The sequence below is a fragment of the Lissotriton helveticus genome, chromosome 11, assembly GCF_964261635.1.
Source record: "Lissotriton helveticus chromosome 11, aLisHel1.1, whole genome shotgun sequence".
NCBI lineage: Eukaryota > Metazoa > Chordata > Amphibia > Caudata > Salamandridae > Lissotriton > Lissotriton helveticus.
The window spans coordinates 680,681,524-680,700,204 of record NC_136072.1 but is presented as its reverse complement, the minus strand read 5'-3'; the positions used below and the strand labels follow the sequence as shown (position 1 = coordinate 680,700,204).

The following is an 18,681-nucleotide window of genomic DNA, read 5'->3' as shown; positions in this document are numbered from 1 at the left end:
TAGCAGGTTAGGCTTCACCCAGTCCCGGGACACGTAGCCAAAGCTCAGGAGCACGGGTTGGTGGCTGGGCACCTCCTAGGGCGGGAGAATTTCTCACCTAGAGGCTTGTTGCAGAATTTGTGAATTAGTGGATCAGAGGACCAGAAGACAAGGCCGCTAAGTGGTCTTGAATTAAGGTTCTCTCAGGCGTGGCAATACAATACTTGCCGTTTCTCCCATCTGTTGTAGGGTTATTGTCCTGGGGTATCGGTAGATTTTGCATTCAGTGTTAGTAGCGTAGCGGGTTAAAGTACCTACTGCGTGAAACTGCGGAAATCTGGGTGCAACGTCTAGATTACAGGTTGAAATCACGAAGGGGTTATTTCATTGCTTCATCCTTTCCTTATAACCTTAATTAAAAGCACACTACAATACAGAGCAACAGTGTTGTGGAACTTAATACAGTATACACGAAAGTGTGTATTAAAATCAGCATTTGAAGACTGTTACTAGGTCCAGCATCTTTCAAGTTGAATATCCATCCGTGCCGTTGAGTCCAAGTCGAATATCACACGCCTTCGTCCGGTGTCTGGTGTCACTGGATCCCTCTTTCCAAACACCTCTCACCCATACTGGCACCTTAAACCTGCTTGGAAATGTCCCTCTCCCGCTTCCGAGTTGTCACTTTCTCCGAGCGCTGCTGAGGGCGCACATGAAGGCCGAGCCCACAGCCTCGAGCCATCCTCGAACCCTGGACACCACCACTCTACTTCACTCTACGCCAGTGCTCCACTCTGCGATGCTCTACACAACTCCCTTTACACCACTCAGGGCCACGTTACTCCACTCTATTCTACGACACACTATTCTGCTTCACTACTCCTCTCTACGCCGCTCCACTTTACTACACAGTGCCAATCAGTTCCACTCTACTCTACTACACTACACCACTCTATTCTATGACCATGTACTCCGCTCCATGCCACTCTAGTCTACACACCCTCTACGCCTCTCCACAACACTCTTTGCCGCTTTACGCCGCTACGCTTTATGGCACTAACTTTTAGCCATGCCGAACAGGAGCCACGCTGGTGTACAACATGGCTAAACCTATTAGCAAAACCAATAGCTCTTTCATAGGCGATACATATTGTCTTTGCCATTGCTTGTTTTACGATATAAGGTCATCCATTGAATCCGTGTCATATTAAAGGAACTGTGCAGAAGTAGATACGTTTTATCTTAAAATGATCCCCTCTGTACGTTACATAATTTGTGGTTCCTATGATATACTGTGGGCTGCATGATTGAGAGAATTCACTTATAGTTTATACTGTGCATTCTTGACTATTCCTCTATAGCTTACCTTCATGTGAATAATCCCCCAAATAGTGCCACCTTCTAATAGGTTATGATTTTCTAAGTTGTACTTTAGTAGTCTGCCTCCTAGTTAAAAAGCATTGCGGACATTGTAGTTATCATATCAGGGTAGGTGGAGAGCAGTTGCAATCAAGCGTTCCTTAGGTTAAGATGCATCACAGTACAAAGAATAATGCTTGTCCCTACTGGTTGCCATTTGTGTTATGCTTGAGAATTTTATTTTCCTTGGTCACAGTGTTTTTCAATTAAATGTTGCTTATCAGAAGTAGAAATTCAAAAACAAAATGTCAGTACTTGTTAAGCTAGAAATCTAAAACACTGAATTAGAAAATTTGTAGGATTCAGATACCTTTCTAGAAGTTGCATTGTTTCCTCTGGCATTTATGCTCTTCTTGAAATATTTCTCATATAAGAATACCAAAAACGATTTGGTCTCAATTAATTTGTTCCTACTTTGTATTTTGGGGTCCTCCCTTCTTTGTATTTTGGGGACCTCCCTTATAAATAATAAAAAGGCCACTGCTCAGGGGAATCACTTGATATTTCTACATTTTTGTTTCAATGTAACCACAATTTTTCATAATTTAATTTCTAAAATATTTCTTTCCATTACATTTTAGACTTGTCTTGAGAGCAGCCTGGGTGATGGACTCAAAACTGACCGTCTGGAAGGAGGAAGGGTTAATCATGTTGAACGAAGGTTGAAAACAGACGTTCCTCCAAACTTTATAAACGGGTCCTGCGAGGAAATGGGAAGCAAAATGATCATGGAGGCAAAAGAATGGATAAACGGCCATTCAATGGATCAGAATGCAAATGAAAAGCTTAACTGGGGGGCTGCCATGCCTGTATTGAGTCAAGCAGTAGTTCCTAACAATGCCAATCTTGAGGATGCTAGAAACTTGGTTGCGTTCTCTGCAGTAGCTGAAGCCATGTCATCTTATGCCATGCCAGTATCTTTACCCCAATCACAACTGTCCATGCATTTGTATGAGAAGTTCAACTATGAAATGGGTAGAGATAGTGCTGGTGTTCCACCACTTTCAGTCTCAAATAAGTTGGCAACTGCTGAGGAGCTAAACTCATTCAAAACTGCTCTGACCCTGGCGAAACATGGCGTGAAACCCCCAAACTGCAATTGCGAAGGTCCAGAATGCCCAGACTATCTTGAATGGCTGGAGAAGAAAATACAGTCTGCCATCCGCGAAGAGCCAAATCCATCTCATCCGCTCAATCAGGTACATAATGTGCCTCCAGGGAAAGCAGACCTTCTAGATCATGTACCAGCTATAGAGAACATTCTTTCACAGTGCTCTTCAAATCCCCTTCCCTTCTCTCAAAGTGCACTGAGCATTGCAAAGGAGAAAAACATCAGTCTTCAGACAGCCATTGCAATTGAAGCACTTACTCAGTTGTCATCTGCTCTTCCACAACAGTCGGGGGAAGTTCCTTCTCCCCACAATGGCCGTTTACAAACCTTCTCATTGCCTTCACAGCATCATATGGTACACCCAAACCCTTCCGACAGCGCCAAATCTCATGTTTTACCCATGTGCAATAATGACATGTTTGTCAACGACCTCACTCAACCATACATTGAAAAGAAGTTGATGCAGATGTCACATGCTCAAATGCTAGCCTCGTGGGAACAAGTGAAGAAAACTGATCAAGAACTGTCGCACTACATCCCTGATCACAACCTCTTAAATCCACCTAGCTTGTTCAATGACCCTACACCAATCAAAAAGGAATTTTCTACAGATTGGGGTGCAGACGTCAAAGCTAAGAACAATTTGTGGGATCTAAATTCTGAGCAGTGTCCTTCAGATGGTGACCCAATGAGTGGTTTAAAACAGCTCTTAGGCGATGCAAATGATTTTATCAAGTCCGAATTTAAGAGACCGGACGTTTTTAATAGTAAATTAAAAACCATTAAACCCAAGCTTGAGCCCCAAGCCCCAAATTTGAACAATGGTTCTAACAATATCTATAAGTTGACAGCTGACCAGCAGTTGTCTCAGCTTTTACAAGAAAATACTTTTCATAAAGAGGGGCCAGTTCTACATCAGCAGAACATGCACCATAAAAGGCATCTTTTTCAGGATGAGAACCTACCCCTACCCAATTTACCGGAGCAGCAAAACTGGTGGATTCCCAAGTCTGAAAATACACTCCAAAACCACACTGAAAAGTCTGCAAAAGAGGGGAAAAAAAGACCACAGTCACCTCCGCTAGGCCAGGTTGAATTAAAGGCCAAACAGCATAAGAAAGCAGTAATTCAGATTAAGAAAGCAAAACAGAAAGATACTAATTCTGAATGTTTACCCATGATCCAAATACAAGAGGAAGGGTTTGATAAATCCCAAAGTACAGAGAATCATTCAAATGAAATTCAAACAGATCAGCATCTTTCTGAAATTGGCATTAAACAGCTTCTCCCCTCTCCATCACAGCTCAGTTCACAGTCTCTGTTGCAAAAACAGCTTGAAAGTAGCGATGTTTCAGGCACCCAAGAAATGTGCACTCCAAGGCCGTCTAATGCGGAAGAAACTCAAACCCAAGGTGACACCAATGTTTCAAACTACACCTCTTGCTTGTTGACTTCTCAGTTGAGCAGCAGTTCTAAACCAGATGAAATGATGACCAAACAGGTAAATGTGGACTCGCTGCCAATTCAAAATGAAATGAACTCCGTGGATGCCAAATTTCAAGAGTTAATAAGAGAGTTTGAAGCAGAATTTGGAGAGGACTTTTCTTTAGTGAATTCCACACTCCCATCACAAAGCACTGAAGGACTCGGGACAAAGGTGACCTCGTATACCTCTTCTCTTCCCCTCACTCCAAAACCAACCAACACTTCTCCTTTATTTACCCAAGCAACCTCTTTTGCAAATTCCACTTCATCCTCTGATTGTGTATATACAACGGTTTCCACATCTCAAGCAATTTCTCAGCATTTGTTTTCAGCTAAATCTCCAAAGCAGGTTAAAATTGAATCCTCTGGTGCTTTGACGGTGCTGTCTACCACTTGCTTCTACCCTGATGAAAGTCAAGATGCAGATCCTTTTCTTGATTCTACGCCCACAAAAAATGAACCCTTCATCCCATCTTTGAGTGGATTTTTGGAATCCCCGTTAAAATATCTGGATTCTCCAATTAAAAGCTTATTTGACACTCCATCTAAGACGGCTCAAGCAGAATTTCCAACCTGTGACTGCGTAGGTAAGTTAAATTTTTCTTTTATTTGGGAAAATATCTGTGTTAAAGTCACGGTCCATCTGCAGCATTGTTTGTTGGACTTCAAAGGTCAACTTGTAAACAAATTTCAGAGCTCCCGCCAACAGGTTTGAGGTTGATTTAGTGAAAGTTGATACTTTTACATCTGAAGTCTTATATGGCTTGGCCAACAATTGGTAAGAACACAGTTAAAGTAGGCTAGTCTATTAATTTGTGTTCCTTTTTATTATTACTGCTGTATGACTGTGCAGTCTTCCACTGAAAACCAATCAAGGTTCTAAGAACAGTTTGATTAAAACTGGACTTCGGCATTGTCCTGACTAATGTGATTTACTTGTGACTATTCCATGCAGGCTTTTTTTTTAACCACCTTAGTTTTATCAATAAAATGGCAGGAGGTTAAAAGGCAAATCACACTAATTGTATTGTCAATTGGTTAGCACTTAAATACTCCTTTAGTGGCTTAAAATGCTGTCTGTGTTTTCAAGTAGGTATTGCATTTGTATCATTTATATAGAACTTAATACCCCCTGATGAGGTTGTGAAATGCTCCTTTTTAGGTCTCACCTACACAGCGCGTATGCGCTGCGTAGGAGAGCCTTTAGCCGTCGCTCTGCTCATTTTCAAGCACACACTCGTGCTTGTGGCGGCACCCACCTTGCGGGAGTGAGCAGCGGCGTGCCACAAGCACGAGGACAGTGGTTGAAAAGTGAGAACTGCGCGCGCACGCACCACTCCCGAAAACAGCTGCTGCTTGTTAATTACTGCAGCGCGCACGGCGCACACCACTCGCGTGTTTAGCTGCTGCTTGTTTTTCTTGCGCATGCCCGCCCGTTCAAATGTGTGGTCTTACTGATTCAGTGTAAGAGGGTTTGTTGAACCTAGTTACCCAGTTGCATGTCTGCTGCTCTAGCCGCTAGACCACATAATCTCCCAGTATAAATAGCGATCACAAAAGTGATATTGGTAGATTTTTTGAAAGCTGAAACACTCCACAAAATGCAAACACGTATTGTTTTCACCTGACATTGTTGGATTACATCCAAATTGTCCATTCTGTGCATTCTGCTGTTTGCTTTCCTTCCACCCTTCCTCATGTTGCAATGTACTCCCCCCCCCCCCCCCTAAAGTAAATGCATCTGAGGTAATTTGAACCCTTCCAAGCCAGCGTTACTCACCGTAGCATTCAAGCTCTCCGAAGGACTCTATAATGTGACCGGACCGTCTTTCAATATACCCTTGCGCTCCCTCTCTGTGCGCGCGCGCCCAGTCTGGGTAGATGAGAGACTGCTCTGACCGGCACGGACCGTCGCCTCACTGAAGGTGGTGATGACGTTGTGACCGAGAACCTCCAGGGGAGCAGTTCAACGGCCGCCATTGTCATGTGCTGGATCGAAGGATGCCTTTAAAATTGTTTCATTTCAGAATTTGCAAACAACACCCGCGTTTTCTACGGCTACGTCGTTAATCACTTTCTAATATCTATCACTCCTATAGTTTCTATTACAATTATGAAGTATGTTGTGACAATTGCTTCAAATCAAACAAACAAAACTGCATCTCCTAGAAGGCACTGTTGTCAAATGAAAGGCCTGGTTAGAAAAAATAGTGAGCTAATGACATGTTGATATGTTTTGAGCAAAGCTTGTACCCTCCCTCGCCTCGAGGCAAGGTCAAGACGTAGTTGCTCAGGGCACAGGGAATCATCTACATTGGTCCTTGGTTGAGGTGGCAGTGCACTAAGTCTGTGTCCACTTCGTCAATTGTTTTAGAAGCATACCTAGTTAGGGGTCAGATGTGTTGTACAGCACACCCAGCCCGGGATTTCTTAACCAACAACCCTGTATTGTGGGAGTTGAACCTCATCAATTTCAGTGCTGTGGCATAATTAGTGCAGGAGGTACAATGGCACAGGGGTCAAGGGGTCGTAGGTGGTGCCCTCCACTCCAATTATGAATGTTTTTGCTACCCATCTGGTTGGCACTGTGGCTCACTGCACCTACTTGTGTTGGGGCCCATGATATCCTTGCTACACGACTGTTAAATCTGCATTATTAGTATAGGAGTAAATTGTTCAGCATGCAATATGGTTCCTTACAAAACACAGAACTGGCTGCAGTGTCACATATACGATGCAAGCACGTGGTTCATATGTTGGAGAAATGGATAGCACTAGTTTGTGAGAAAGCAATTACAGTCTCTAAGAGAGGAGTTTGAGGGCGGTCAGAGTTTGAGAAAAAGCATTCTCATATTAAGCATTACTTGGTCACTGTGTCTCAATCTTTAAATGGGTTGATATTGAAACAGTTCCATTTCATGTCTTCTGAAGAACGATAGGTGGCTGAGCTCTGCCTGAAACGTTGTAACTAAGGAAACAGGCATTGGCATAGCCAATAGGTCTCGCCTTTAGGACCATAAGTGTTTAGTTATCCAGCACAATATCCATGGTGCACCAACATCAACTGTTGTATGGCTAAACACTTATAAGGTCCCAAAGGCGAGACCTATTGGCTATGTCAATGCTTGTTTGCCATGGTTTCAGAAGTGCCCTTAAAGTGCATTCTTGCAAAAGGCATTGGTTGTAGTTTGACGTACAAGGAAACCCTTGGGTGATGTATGTGAACTTTGAAGGTATGATATAATCATGGTTTGTCGAAACTTCACAATGCATGAGTTAGTGTGGCTAGTGTGAGAATAGATGTAGACATGCATGGAGTGCTTACCATCTATAGTGGGACTATCTTACATTGAAACAGCCATTCATGAGCATCACTGGCTCCACAGGGAATGCACCACAATAAAGTCCACCTTATAACCGGAATGAACTCTCATTGTGCACTATCCCCTTGGTGCCAATAGAAGGCCTCACACTCTAGAGGCACTGTAAAAAGCCACTAAGGGAGCACTCTATTGAAAGTACCCATAACCGACTTCAGCCAGCCCACTGGGGGCACGGTCAAGCCACCACGAACACTTACTGCAGTCCACCCTCTGTGGAAATGTACCTTTTTAGGGGTACACTGATGCAGGGTCACCCTTTTGTCCATGGGTTCAAAAACCAACAAAGTAGAGATCAGCACTGGAGTAGGAATAAATAACATGTTTATTAATCACTCATAAGTGGGACCACATCCACACAGCACTCTCAAGTGCTGCCTGAGGTAGTACACTGGCTTCACAAACCAGTGGCCTCTTTATACAGGTTTTGTGCAGTGTAAGCATGTGAACAGAAATAGGGAGAACAAGCTTTAGGAAGAATTATCAGCAAACAAGGACAGATGAAAACTACATGGTCAGCAAAGTGGGAGGGGGAACAGAAATGCTTATGGCAGCAATAGATGATTGACAGTTCGCATATGTACTGGCAGCTACAACTCTCAGCACGTACATTGCTTTTAGCTGAGTCAGGAAGTCAACTATAGGTAGCACAAGCAGAGTGAAAAGACGAAAGAATTACGAAGGAAACTTAAATGGATACCACAGCCAAAATGGCTGTAGCTTATGCCAAGTAAAATATTACACGTTTTCCACACCTCATGTAAATGGACAAATCCAACTAAGAAATTGAATCTATTATATGGTCTTCAGGTCTGAGTTGCATGGAGCAAATGCCATGTTGCATCATAGTATGACGAGATTTGTTGTTGCTCTTCTCTTTAACAGTGATACTTTGTTTATTGTTTGTATTTTACGGTGTAGAACAGGACAAGCTCTACATCGGATAAAGGGGTCTAGTAATTGTATCTCTTTATTTGCTTCATCTTTGAAGAGTATTACATAAACCTGTATCTGTCTTCTCTGTTAGCAAATATACACCCACAGACAATAGTTTGCCTACTGAGTAATTGTTTAATTCTCTCAGGAATTCATTCTTCATTATTATTTTTCCTCCTTTCATAAGACCAATGACAGGGGAGCTGACAGGTGCCCTTTTTGTACAACACAATGAAAACAGTTCCGAAACAAATGTTTGCAGCAACTTCTGTGTCTGGATTTGTATGCAGACAAACCTGTTTGCTCCCTCTACTTAAATCCTCCTCTCTATGCGGGATGATTTACCCTACTTTCTTTCTTATGCATCTCACTGCCTTTTCACTTCCTTGTTACTTTTGTCCAACATGCAAACCTCTGCCCCTCCCCACCACCCTCCCACCGGGTACTAGATTGTCCCATCCAAGCTTAAAGGCGTGTGATGTTTTTTCCTTTGGTCCAAGTTTGATCTGTATTTTTACTGACCGGCATATCCATGGCAACTTTTCATGATGACCTATTCTGGCCAGAGGCTCTGCAACCATTAATGTATTCTGAGTCATCATTGCGGTCTATCACAGATCTTGCCTTTTGGAACCCTCCTCACCGGATAATGAACAACATTCTGAATTGTTAATGGCAATGAAAAAAACTGATATACTGTGCACTCCCCACCAACATCGCCTATCTTTTGCAGTTGCAATAAATTCCAAAAAGCTTGCACAAGAATGAATTGGACGCAATTAAACTAGATCTTTTTGGCATGCTGTTGGCATATACAAGATGTAAGAGTGCTTTGGCGGAAGAGGGCATGGTCATTGAACACTGGTACTTGGACCTGGATATTGTTGAGTGTTAGAATTTATTCAGGGAGCCTTTTTGAAAAACTGTTCTTTCTTAACCCCACACACAACCCCAACACACACAACCCCAACACACACAACCCCAACACACACAACCCCAACACACACAACCCCAACACACACAACCCCAACACACACAACCCCAACACACACAACCCCAACACACACACACACACACACACACACACACACACCCACACACCACCACACACACCACCACACACACCACCACACACACCACCACACACACCACCACACACACACCACCACACACACACCACCACACACACACCACCACACACACACCACCACACACACACCACCACACACACACACCACCACACACACCACCACACACACCACCACACACACACCACCACACACACACCACCACACACACACCACCACACACACACCACCACACACACACCACCACACACACACACAACCACACACACACAACCACACACATCTATCTATCACCCTCACTCTGTCCATCTATCGCCCTCACTCTATCTCTCTGTCTATCTATCGCACTCACTCTATCTTTCTATCGCACTCACTCTTTCTATCGCACTCACTCGGTCTATCGATCTATCGATCGTCCTCACTCTGTCTATCGATCTAGACATCGACCTCACTATTGCCCTCACTCTATCTGTCTATCTATCGCCCTCACTCTATCTATCGCCCTCACTCTATCTATCGCCCTCACTCTATCTATCGCCCTCACTCTATCTATCGCCCTCACTCTATCTATCGCCCTCACTCTATCTATCGCCCTCACTCTGTACAATACAGAGCAACAGTGTTGTGGAACTTAATACAGTATACACGAAAGTGTGTATTAAAATCAGCATTTGAAGACTGTTACTAGGTCCAGCATCTTTCAAGTCGAATATCCATCCGTGCCGTTGAGTCCAGTGTTGCTGTGCCGGCGCTGCTTTGAAGCTTCCTCCCCTGCCTCTGGGTCACGCACACGCCTTCGTCCGGTGTCTGGTGTCACTGGATCCCTCTTTCCAAACACCTCTCACCCATACTGGCACCTTAAACCTGCTTGGAAATGTCCCTCTCCTGCTTCCGAGTTGTCACTTTCTCTGAGCGCTGCTGAGGGCGCACATGAAGGCCGAGCCCACAGCCTCCCCAGAGCCTCGAGCCATGCTCGAACCCTGGACACCACCACTCTACTTCACTCTACGCCAGTGCTCCACTTTGCGATGCTCTACACAACTCCCTTTACACCACTCAAGGCCATGTTACTCCACTCTATTCTACGACACACTATTCTGCTTCACTATTCCTCTCTACGCCACTCCACTTTACTACACAGTGCCAATCAGTTCCACTCTACTCTACTACACTACACCACTATCGATCTATCTATCAACCTCACTCTGTCTATCGATCTATACATCGACCTCACTCTATCTATCTATCGCCCTCTATCTATCTAACGCCCTCTAGCTATCTATCGCCCTCACTCTATCTGTCTATCTATCACCCTCACTCTATCTGTCTATCGCCCTCACTCTATCTGTCTATCGCCCTCACTCTATCTGTCGCCCTCACTCTATCTGTCTATCGCCCTCACTCTATCTCTCTGTCTATCTATCGCCCTCACTCTATCTCTCTGTCTATCTATCGCCCTCACTCTATCTCTGTCTATCTATCGCCCTCACTCTATCTCTCTGTCTATCTATCGCCCTCACTCTATCTATTGGTCTATCACCCTCACTTTATCTGTCTATCGCCCTCACTCTGTCTATCTATCGCCCTCACTCTATCTATTGGTCTATCACCCTCACTTTATCTGTCTATCGCCCTCACTTTATCTGTCTATCGCCCTCACTCTATCTGTCTATCGCCCTCACTCTATCTGTCTATCGCCCTCACTCTATCTGTCTATCGCCCTCACTCTATCTGTCTATCGCCCTCACTCTATCTGTCTATCGCCCTCACTCTATCTGTCTATCGCCCTCACTCTATCTGTCTATCGCCCTCACTTTATCTGTCTATCGCCCTCACTTTATCTGTCTATCGCCCTCACTTTATCTGTCTATCGCCCTCACTCTATCTGTCTATCGCCCTCACTCTATCTGTCTATCGCCCTCACTCTATCTGTCTATCGCCCTCACTCTATCTGTCTATCGCCCTCACTCTATCTGTCTATCGCCCTCACTCTATCTGTCTATCGCCCTCACTCTATCTGTCTATCGCCCTCACTCTATCTGTCTATCGCCCTCACTCTATCTGTCTATCGCCCTCACTCTATCTGTCTATGTATCGCCCTCACTCTATTTATCTATGTATCGCCCTCACTCTATTTATCTATCTATCGCCCTCACTCTATTTATCTATCTATCGCCCTCACTCTATTTATCTATCTATCGCCCTCACTCTATTTATCTATCTATCGCCCTCACTCTATTTATCTATCTATCGCCCTCATTCTATTTATCTATCTATCGCCCTCACTCTATTTATCTATCTATCGCCCTCACTCTATTTATCTATCTATCGCCCTCACTCTATTTATCTATCTATCGCCCTCACTCTATTTATCTATCTATCGCCCTCACTCTATTCATCTATCTATCGCCCTCACTCTATTCATCTATCTATCGCCCTCACTCTATTCATCTATCTATCGCCCTCACTCTATCTATCTATCGCACCACCACAGCATCACTCAGGGGCACCGCAGCATCACTCAGGGGCACCACAACATCACTATGCGCTACCACAGCATCACTGAACGCCACAGCATCACTTGTCGCCACCACAACATCACTCAGTGCCACCACAGCATCAGTCTGTGCAACCATTCAACAACAACTAGTTCAAATATGTTCTCTCAATGTTTCAAGCTTTATTACAAATTTCACAAAAAGATGTTAATATTTCACTTCTGTTCTTGGATTTTCATCACAATAAAAAACACTGAACATAATCTTCACAAAAGTTATTTACAAAAGTTTAAGCTATTGCCATTATAAATTACAATAACTTTTATTTAAGTATTAATTATTTAAAAAAATTAAAAGGCATTGTTATTTGTAATATCTATACATCTAAGTCACGTAAATACAACACATATTGCATTACAAATGCTATAGGTGTCACATTTGCAAAAGTTAAAAGTATTGGCATTGTAAATGACAAAGCTATTAATTTCGCTATTTTCAAAACCAACACATAAATAAAAAAAATTGTCATTTACAAGACCAATAGCTCAAACTTTCCTAATGCGAGACCTATTGCATTGCAAATGCTTGTTAAATTTTCTTGTGCTTTATTGAAAATATAATTCCTAATCGTGTGACTCTTATTTGTTCATTCATGCTGGAGTGATACAGATACATAACCAGAAAATGTATATTCACAAATTCTTATCTAGCAAATTGAATACATTTTCAGTCTCCAGGAATAAGCTATTATTTTATTTCATGAGTAACCTTTGTCCTTCTATTTGCTAAAGTCCAGGATAACATTTGTGAACATTGAATGCCAGTGCTTTAATCAGCAGAACTGGATTTTGACTAGATGTTATAAAAGTGTATGGGATTACAATGATAATCAGTATTGCACGTTTGTTTTGAGGCTACTTGGTTGAAGTATTCAATTTCATCATCAAAACCTTACCTACCAACATGGTAAAATCAGCACAGTCTAGAAGAACAGGAGGTGTGAGATTGACATTAGCTCTTTTACACCATATGTATGAATTCAAACAAAAGCAGGGTGCCCAACTTAACCAGGTACCCTTGTTCTGACTTAAATTGGTGCAAGAATTAAATTACAAGGGAAGACAATCTTGATGAAATGACTGTAGAGAATAAAGTCTGTGGCTTCATCAGTCTACACAAAGGTAGGGAACTTAATTGGAACTGGTCCGAGTGCTGTACTTGTGGAATACACAAACCACATCTGCATACTTGGGGCAAGAATGGGATAGAAACCACCAGTCAGCGTGATTATTATTTCTCATTAAGTAGTATGTGGGGTCCAACAACAATGGAGACTGAGAAACATACTTACTTCCCTTTGGGTTGCGGGCACTGACTTCAAACTCCCCTTTCCAGGGAAACTTAAAGTACTGAAGTCTACCAGCACTGCCTGGAGGGAATGAGCTGACTGGGCTGATAAGGAGGGATGGTGGAGATACTCTTCTGTGATGGAGAGACTGCTTTCAAATGGTGGACTACAAAGAGCAAAGGCAGAAAGAAATTAAGGGCATCCCAATGAGGCCTTAAGATTCCTGAGCCTCTGTGGCCTATCAAAAAAACAAGAGGGTTTTCTCAGAAGAAATGGAGGCACTAATACTGACACAAAGCTTAAAAACAAATCTTTTGGTAGTCTTTTCAAAAGAAGCAGACAGATCTTTGTAAGTTTGGCACTATACCCATATCAGAATCAACGTTGGGAGCTACTGATGTCTTTTTTAATCACTGCTATGACCTGGGATGGTCTTGTTTGCTTTTTGTGGGTGGTGGGTTGGTGTTTGGGATCAAGGAAGATCGCTAAGAGAAAATGTATCTGATCCTGATTTGAGTGATTGGAGCATGTCCACTTACCTCTGCTCTCTCCGCCCAATCTTCACCAACCAGAGGTGCGCATCTGTGCACAAGATGCAGAGGCCAAAGAAAGCATCAACCAGACTTAGGCAGACACTGAATGGTCTGTCCTGGTGGGCTGTGGGGAAACACCACTGGGAGCAGCACGGCCACTGGCACAGCATACAGATGTGGCACCAACCCACTGAGGGGCTAAATGAAAGGTACAGTGCAAGTGTGGGGCAGAACTTTGACTCTGGGCAATTCACCCCCGACAAGGAACTAAGCCATAATTACTCTGGTGATAAATTGGGATTCCAGAGTGGAGTCCTGATATCCTTACCCACTGCTTTTACCTAAGACTGCTCTGTATTCTATATTGCAGTAGCTAGCTTTATGATACTTTTACCAATGGGAAGAGCCTAAGACCACAATGTCTGATCCCTGGTTTAGTGGCTATTTTCTTGATAACTGTGTGGCCTGTGGTTGCCCTCTGACCTTTTATGTATAGTATTGTGTTGTGTGCTCTAAAGTTAAGTGATTTTTGTTTGATGTAGATTACTGGCTCAACAATGGTTTACTGAAAGTTATTATATGTCACACTAAGTTTTGAGTTTCTATTCCACAACCTGTGGAAAATAAAATCGATAACGTGAACATTGCCGGCGCCATCTTGCTCGACACATAACCTCTGCGAGCGTGTAAGCGGCAACCATTTTAGATACCACGGCCATTTCATACACCACTGGTCACCTGTGTTTCACCCCGGCCTTGTAATCATCCCCCAACGCTGCGACCAAGCCTGAACAGATGCACTGGGGTCATAAAACCTTATCCTTCCGACAATGCCCCGGTGCTACTTCCCGCCCTCAAGCTTGTTCGACCCTTTCATCCACCCTGCGCAGCGAGGAGTCCTGATAACATCCTTCCTTGCACCTGCCCTCTCACTCTGACCCCAGGCACTAATCGACCCTTGTGGGCCTGGTTTATTACCCACACCTGGCAGGACTTGTATTTACCAACCAAAGGGCTGATCTAATCAATGGCGCGAACCCTTAGATCTGACTGATCCCACACATTCTTAGATCCTGTCGGAATGTCCAGCTGCGCGATAACATCAATCTGTTACATCTGGGTGCGGGTCAATCATCATTGGGCTTGTGTGGGAATGTTCTGGGGGCAGGAATTCCAGGGATGTTTTACATGTAATAAAGTGTACGAAATGGGTATAAATGTCCGGGCCACAGAGATGCAGACAGAACACTTCCCTCTGACATCCCAGTGTCTGCAGTTGACGTGGTTCTCTTCTCGAGAAATAAAACCTATTTCTTGCCTTCCAATTTCCAGCGCCTGCCTCGTTATTTTGATAGATTACAATTGAATTAAAGGTGTCTTTACGCCGAACAGCATCGGTGTCCTCGAAAGGGGGCAGTTTTTCCACAACCCCCTTCCATAGTAAGCCTTGGACTGCTCGGCTTCACTAACATGGAGACCAAGTACCAAAGGGCTGCACTTGGTACCCAGAACTGAGTTCAGTAGTAAAGTCAAGTCCCAGAAAATCAGTACTGTACGTGGTCTGAGACAGTTGGTTCAATGAAGGTCTATGTATACAATTTAGTGGACAAGAACCTAAATTACCCCAGCATTTAGGCCGGTCCTAGCGTCCAAATTAGAGCCCAAATGGGTATGGGTTGTCAACAAGCTGCTATCCATTCTCTTGTCTGATTTACTTAGTGGACACACGTGTCTATATAATGGCCATTGATTCGATCTCTGACCATTTACATGGCACAGGGCTCCTTTTTTTCTCTACATATTTCAACACTGTTATCTGTACCTGCTCTGACTGTTAATGTGTCTGTGCTTCCTGCTTTCGTTCCAGCACCCTTTCCTGGTGCCAGTGCCACTGTAAACAATGGCCGAATTGTATCTTTGTCTGGTTGTTGCATCCCTGGTAGGGTTTTACAACCAGAGAGCTATTCCTGCCAAGTAGCTCCTAATAAAGCTGTGTGTGAGAAGGAGAGGCAGTTAGACTGAGACCTAGATTGTACCCCTGAGCTAGAGCTCTTACACCTTTCTAAAAAGTACTGGCAAAACATGCCAGATATTGTTTGATGCACTAGTCTCCCTGTCTGGCATTGAGCGATTTATCCTCGTGTCTGCCTTTGTTTCATCATCAAAATCTTTTCACTTTTTGGTGCCTCTGGTCCTCAAGATAGCATATGAAATCTTGTTCCCAACTATTTATCTTCAGATTTCTAGATAACACCTTCCTAATGTATTTCTATGGTACTATACCGCATTATACTATGAACATCAGAGAGGTGGGCTGCTACATGAGCAGCAACGAGAGCTGTTCCTCGAGGAGTTAAAACTCGCAGTCTTGACAATAAAGGTTGCAGACAGTCTTCTATTATCGCAATATTGGAACCAGAAATGCAGGTGGTAATAAAACAGTAGCCGATCTTCAAAACTTCTAAGGAAGATGGTTTTTGATTAAAATTATACAACACCTTTTCATCTTTACTTGTCAAACACCTATCTATTTAATTCCATAGTGGAACAGATCCCGGAAGGGTGTGTGGATTAATTTTTTGAAATCTGGAAAACTACCTACGGAACTTACAACTTAAAGCCTCAATTTGGACAATAAGATTTCAACTAAAATCTTGTAATACTTGTGGAAATATAATTGGCCCATACCTCATCTTGGGTGACAAATGGGTTTATATCTGTCAGGAATTTGTGCCAAACTCATTTTTATGTTTGAATTTGATATGGTTAATGCTGATTCAATCCCGGCAGGAATCATTTTACTCAATGCTGAAGAGGCTTTTAACCTTGTGAGTTGAGTCTTTTATTTCGTATACTGGAGAAATTCCAGTTCCTATACTCTCCCTATTCTCCTAAAGAGAATTGTTTTTTTCAAAAACATCCCACTTTAATGAAAAACAACTTTGAACTTCCTAGTTCCTACGCATATGGAAAGAACCTTTGCTGTCTAATCTAGGTCAGATAGAATTAATTAAAATTTCAGTGTTACCATTATTTTTATTCTCTTGACTTTCTCTCCTGTAGACTAGTCTCCACTTTTTTCCAAGAAATTAAAAAGTGCTCTCTTCCTATTTATGTGGAATGAGAAATGCCCCAGAGTGAAAATACTTTTTGCAACTAAGCAACGAAGAAGTTGGACTGGGCCTTTCAGACTTTCCTTTATATTACCTGGCATCTTTAGTGTTAGTTATACTGCTTTTTCATGACCACCTCCCACTTTGATAATTCATCATTGATAAAAATGCTTAAAATATACGAAATACATACCAATCCTTATGTTATTAAATGTTCCAAGGCTCTAAAACAGTTAGGCATAGGTCCATAAATTATATTTAAAATAAGAACAAAATAAATAAATACAATATCCATCAGGTACATGCTGAGGCCCTTTGGTTTAGCTACAGCTCTTTATCACCGAGCCTGACCAATGGGACTATCAGGAAATAGGTACAATTGCGTATGAATAAATGAATTAATTTTTATGACGTTCCCAGATTAAAGAACTTTCAAGGTCTTTGTCCAAATTTGGTTGGGAATCCACCTTCTGTATGCACACATAAATGCAGTTTTACATGATTTATCCAGAGAAATTATCTTTACTTATATGCTTGTTAAAAAGTTATTTCAGAGGATAGATCAAAGTGTTCACCAAGCTTCTGGTATAAGATGCTCCCAAATGCAAATATCTTAATGGGCGAGATGAGGTCCTAATGGGAAAGGCGCACCAGCTTACAATTGGATAACTCTCAGTAGGGAAAGCTATCTTAAGTTTGCCTATTGATTCTCTGTGTCAGTCCTTAAGTACACATTACATGTTTTTGTGGGGGTTAAGGATGTGCGGTCATTCTATGACGGCTTCACAGATAACATTGGATGATATGGAATCTGTCATTTCACTATTGGCCAGGTGGTCACTCCAGTTGATAGCATGGTCACCACAAGTTGGAAATAGGTCCCAACATTCATAATAGGATCAATGGGATTACTGTAAAGGTAACTTAAGTGTATTTTTCATCACTCTGATGCTAGAAAAATTGGTTTAGTATCTCTTTATCTGCTATTAGTGCAGCTATATGAACTGTAAAATTAGCTTTTTTACTAAGATTGTTCTTCACCTGGTGAACCCACACATGTAGACAAACTAAGCAACCACAAGTCTTACTTGTGGAGTACAGTTTTTATCAATATGTATTTCTAACCCGGTATTTTGAATTGATATGGCTACATCAAACCTTCAACGGGGTTAACTATGGTAACATGTTATATCTTCGTTCCTGCATTTAAAGTATGAGTTTGTCCCAACGAGGTGGTATCTTGCTTCATTGAGCTATAAAGCAAATGTAGCTTAGAAGGTTTGTGAAAGTTTTTTGTTTTTTTAGATAAATGGAACTGGAGCAGACATTAAAGTAGAGTACAACATGTATGTTAAGACTTGCCTTAACCACGCTTGCCACTCAAAGTATGAATATATGAATGATTTGTCTGACTGTGCTGCAGTATTGAGATGAAACCTGGTCAAAACTTAACTTAAAAACTCTCTTAAACTGCTTTAACTCCAAAAGTAAAGTACGATGGCTAATGCAGGAAGTGTGCACGTTTAATTCCTGTAATTTAGGTTTTAGTTATGAAACTGATTACAGCAATACATTTAACTTCTGCACTTGAACATAGTAAGAGCCAGTGGGTTGTGAGTTATCGGAACACAGAGATGGCTGGGGTGGGTGGTCCGTGTCTGTATTCTTGGTTGCTCTGTCTGGTGTTTTCTTCCTGGTGTTGAACTGATCATTAAGTCAAGTTGGCAGGGCAGCAGAGAAGTGTGCCAAGCTCTTCGTGTGGGATGCAGGTCGAAACCTTCATTATTTTCG

General features: G+C 42.6%; 1 protein-coding gene across 1 annotated transcript in view; it reads left to right on the top strand.

The window, feature by feature from the left end:
• The window catches only part of TET3 (tet methylcytosine dioxygenase 3), a 386,815-nt gene that overhangs the window by 103,443 nt on the left and 264,691 nt on the right, over nt 1-18,681 (top strand). The window contains exon 3 of the mRNA XM_078666542.1: nt 1,980-4,581. Coding sequence (XP_078522668.1) covers nt 1,980-4,581 — 2,602 coding nt within the window. The remainder of the gene's footprint in view (nt 1-1,979; nt 4,582-18,681) is intronic.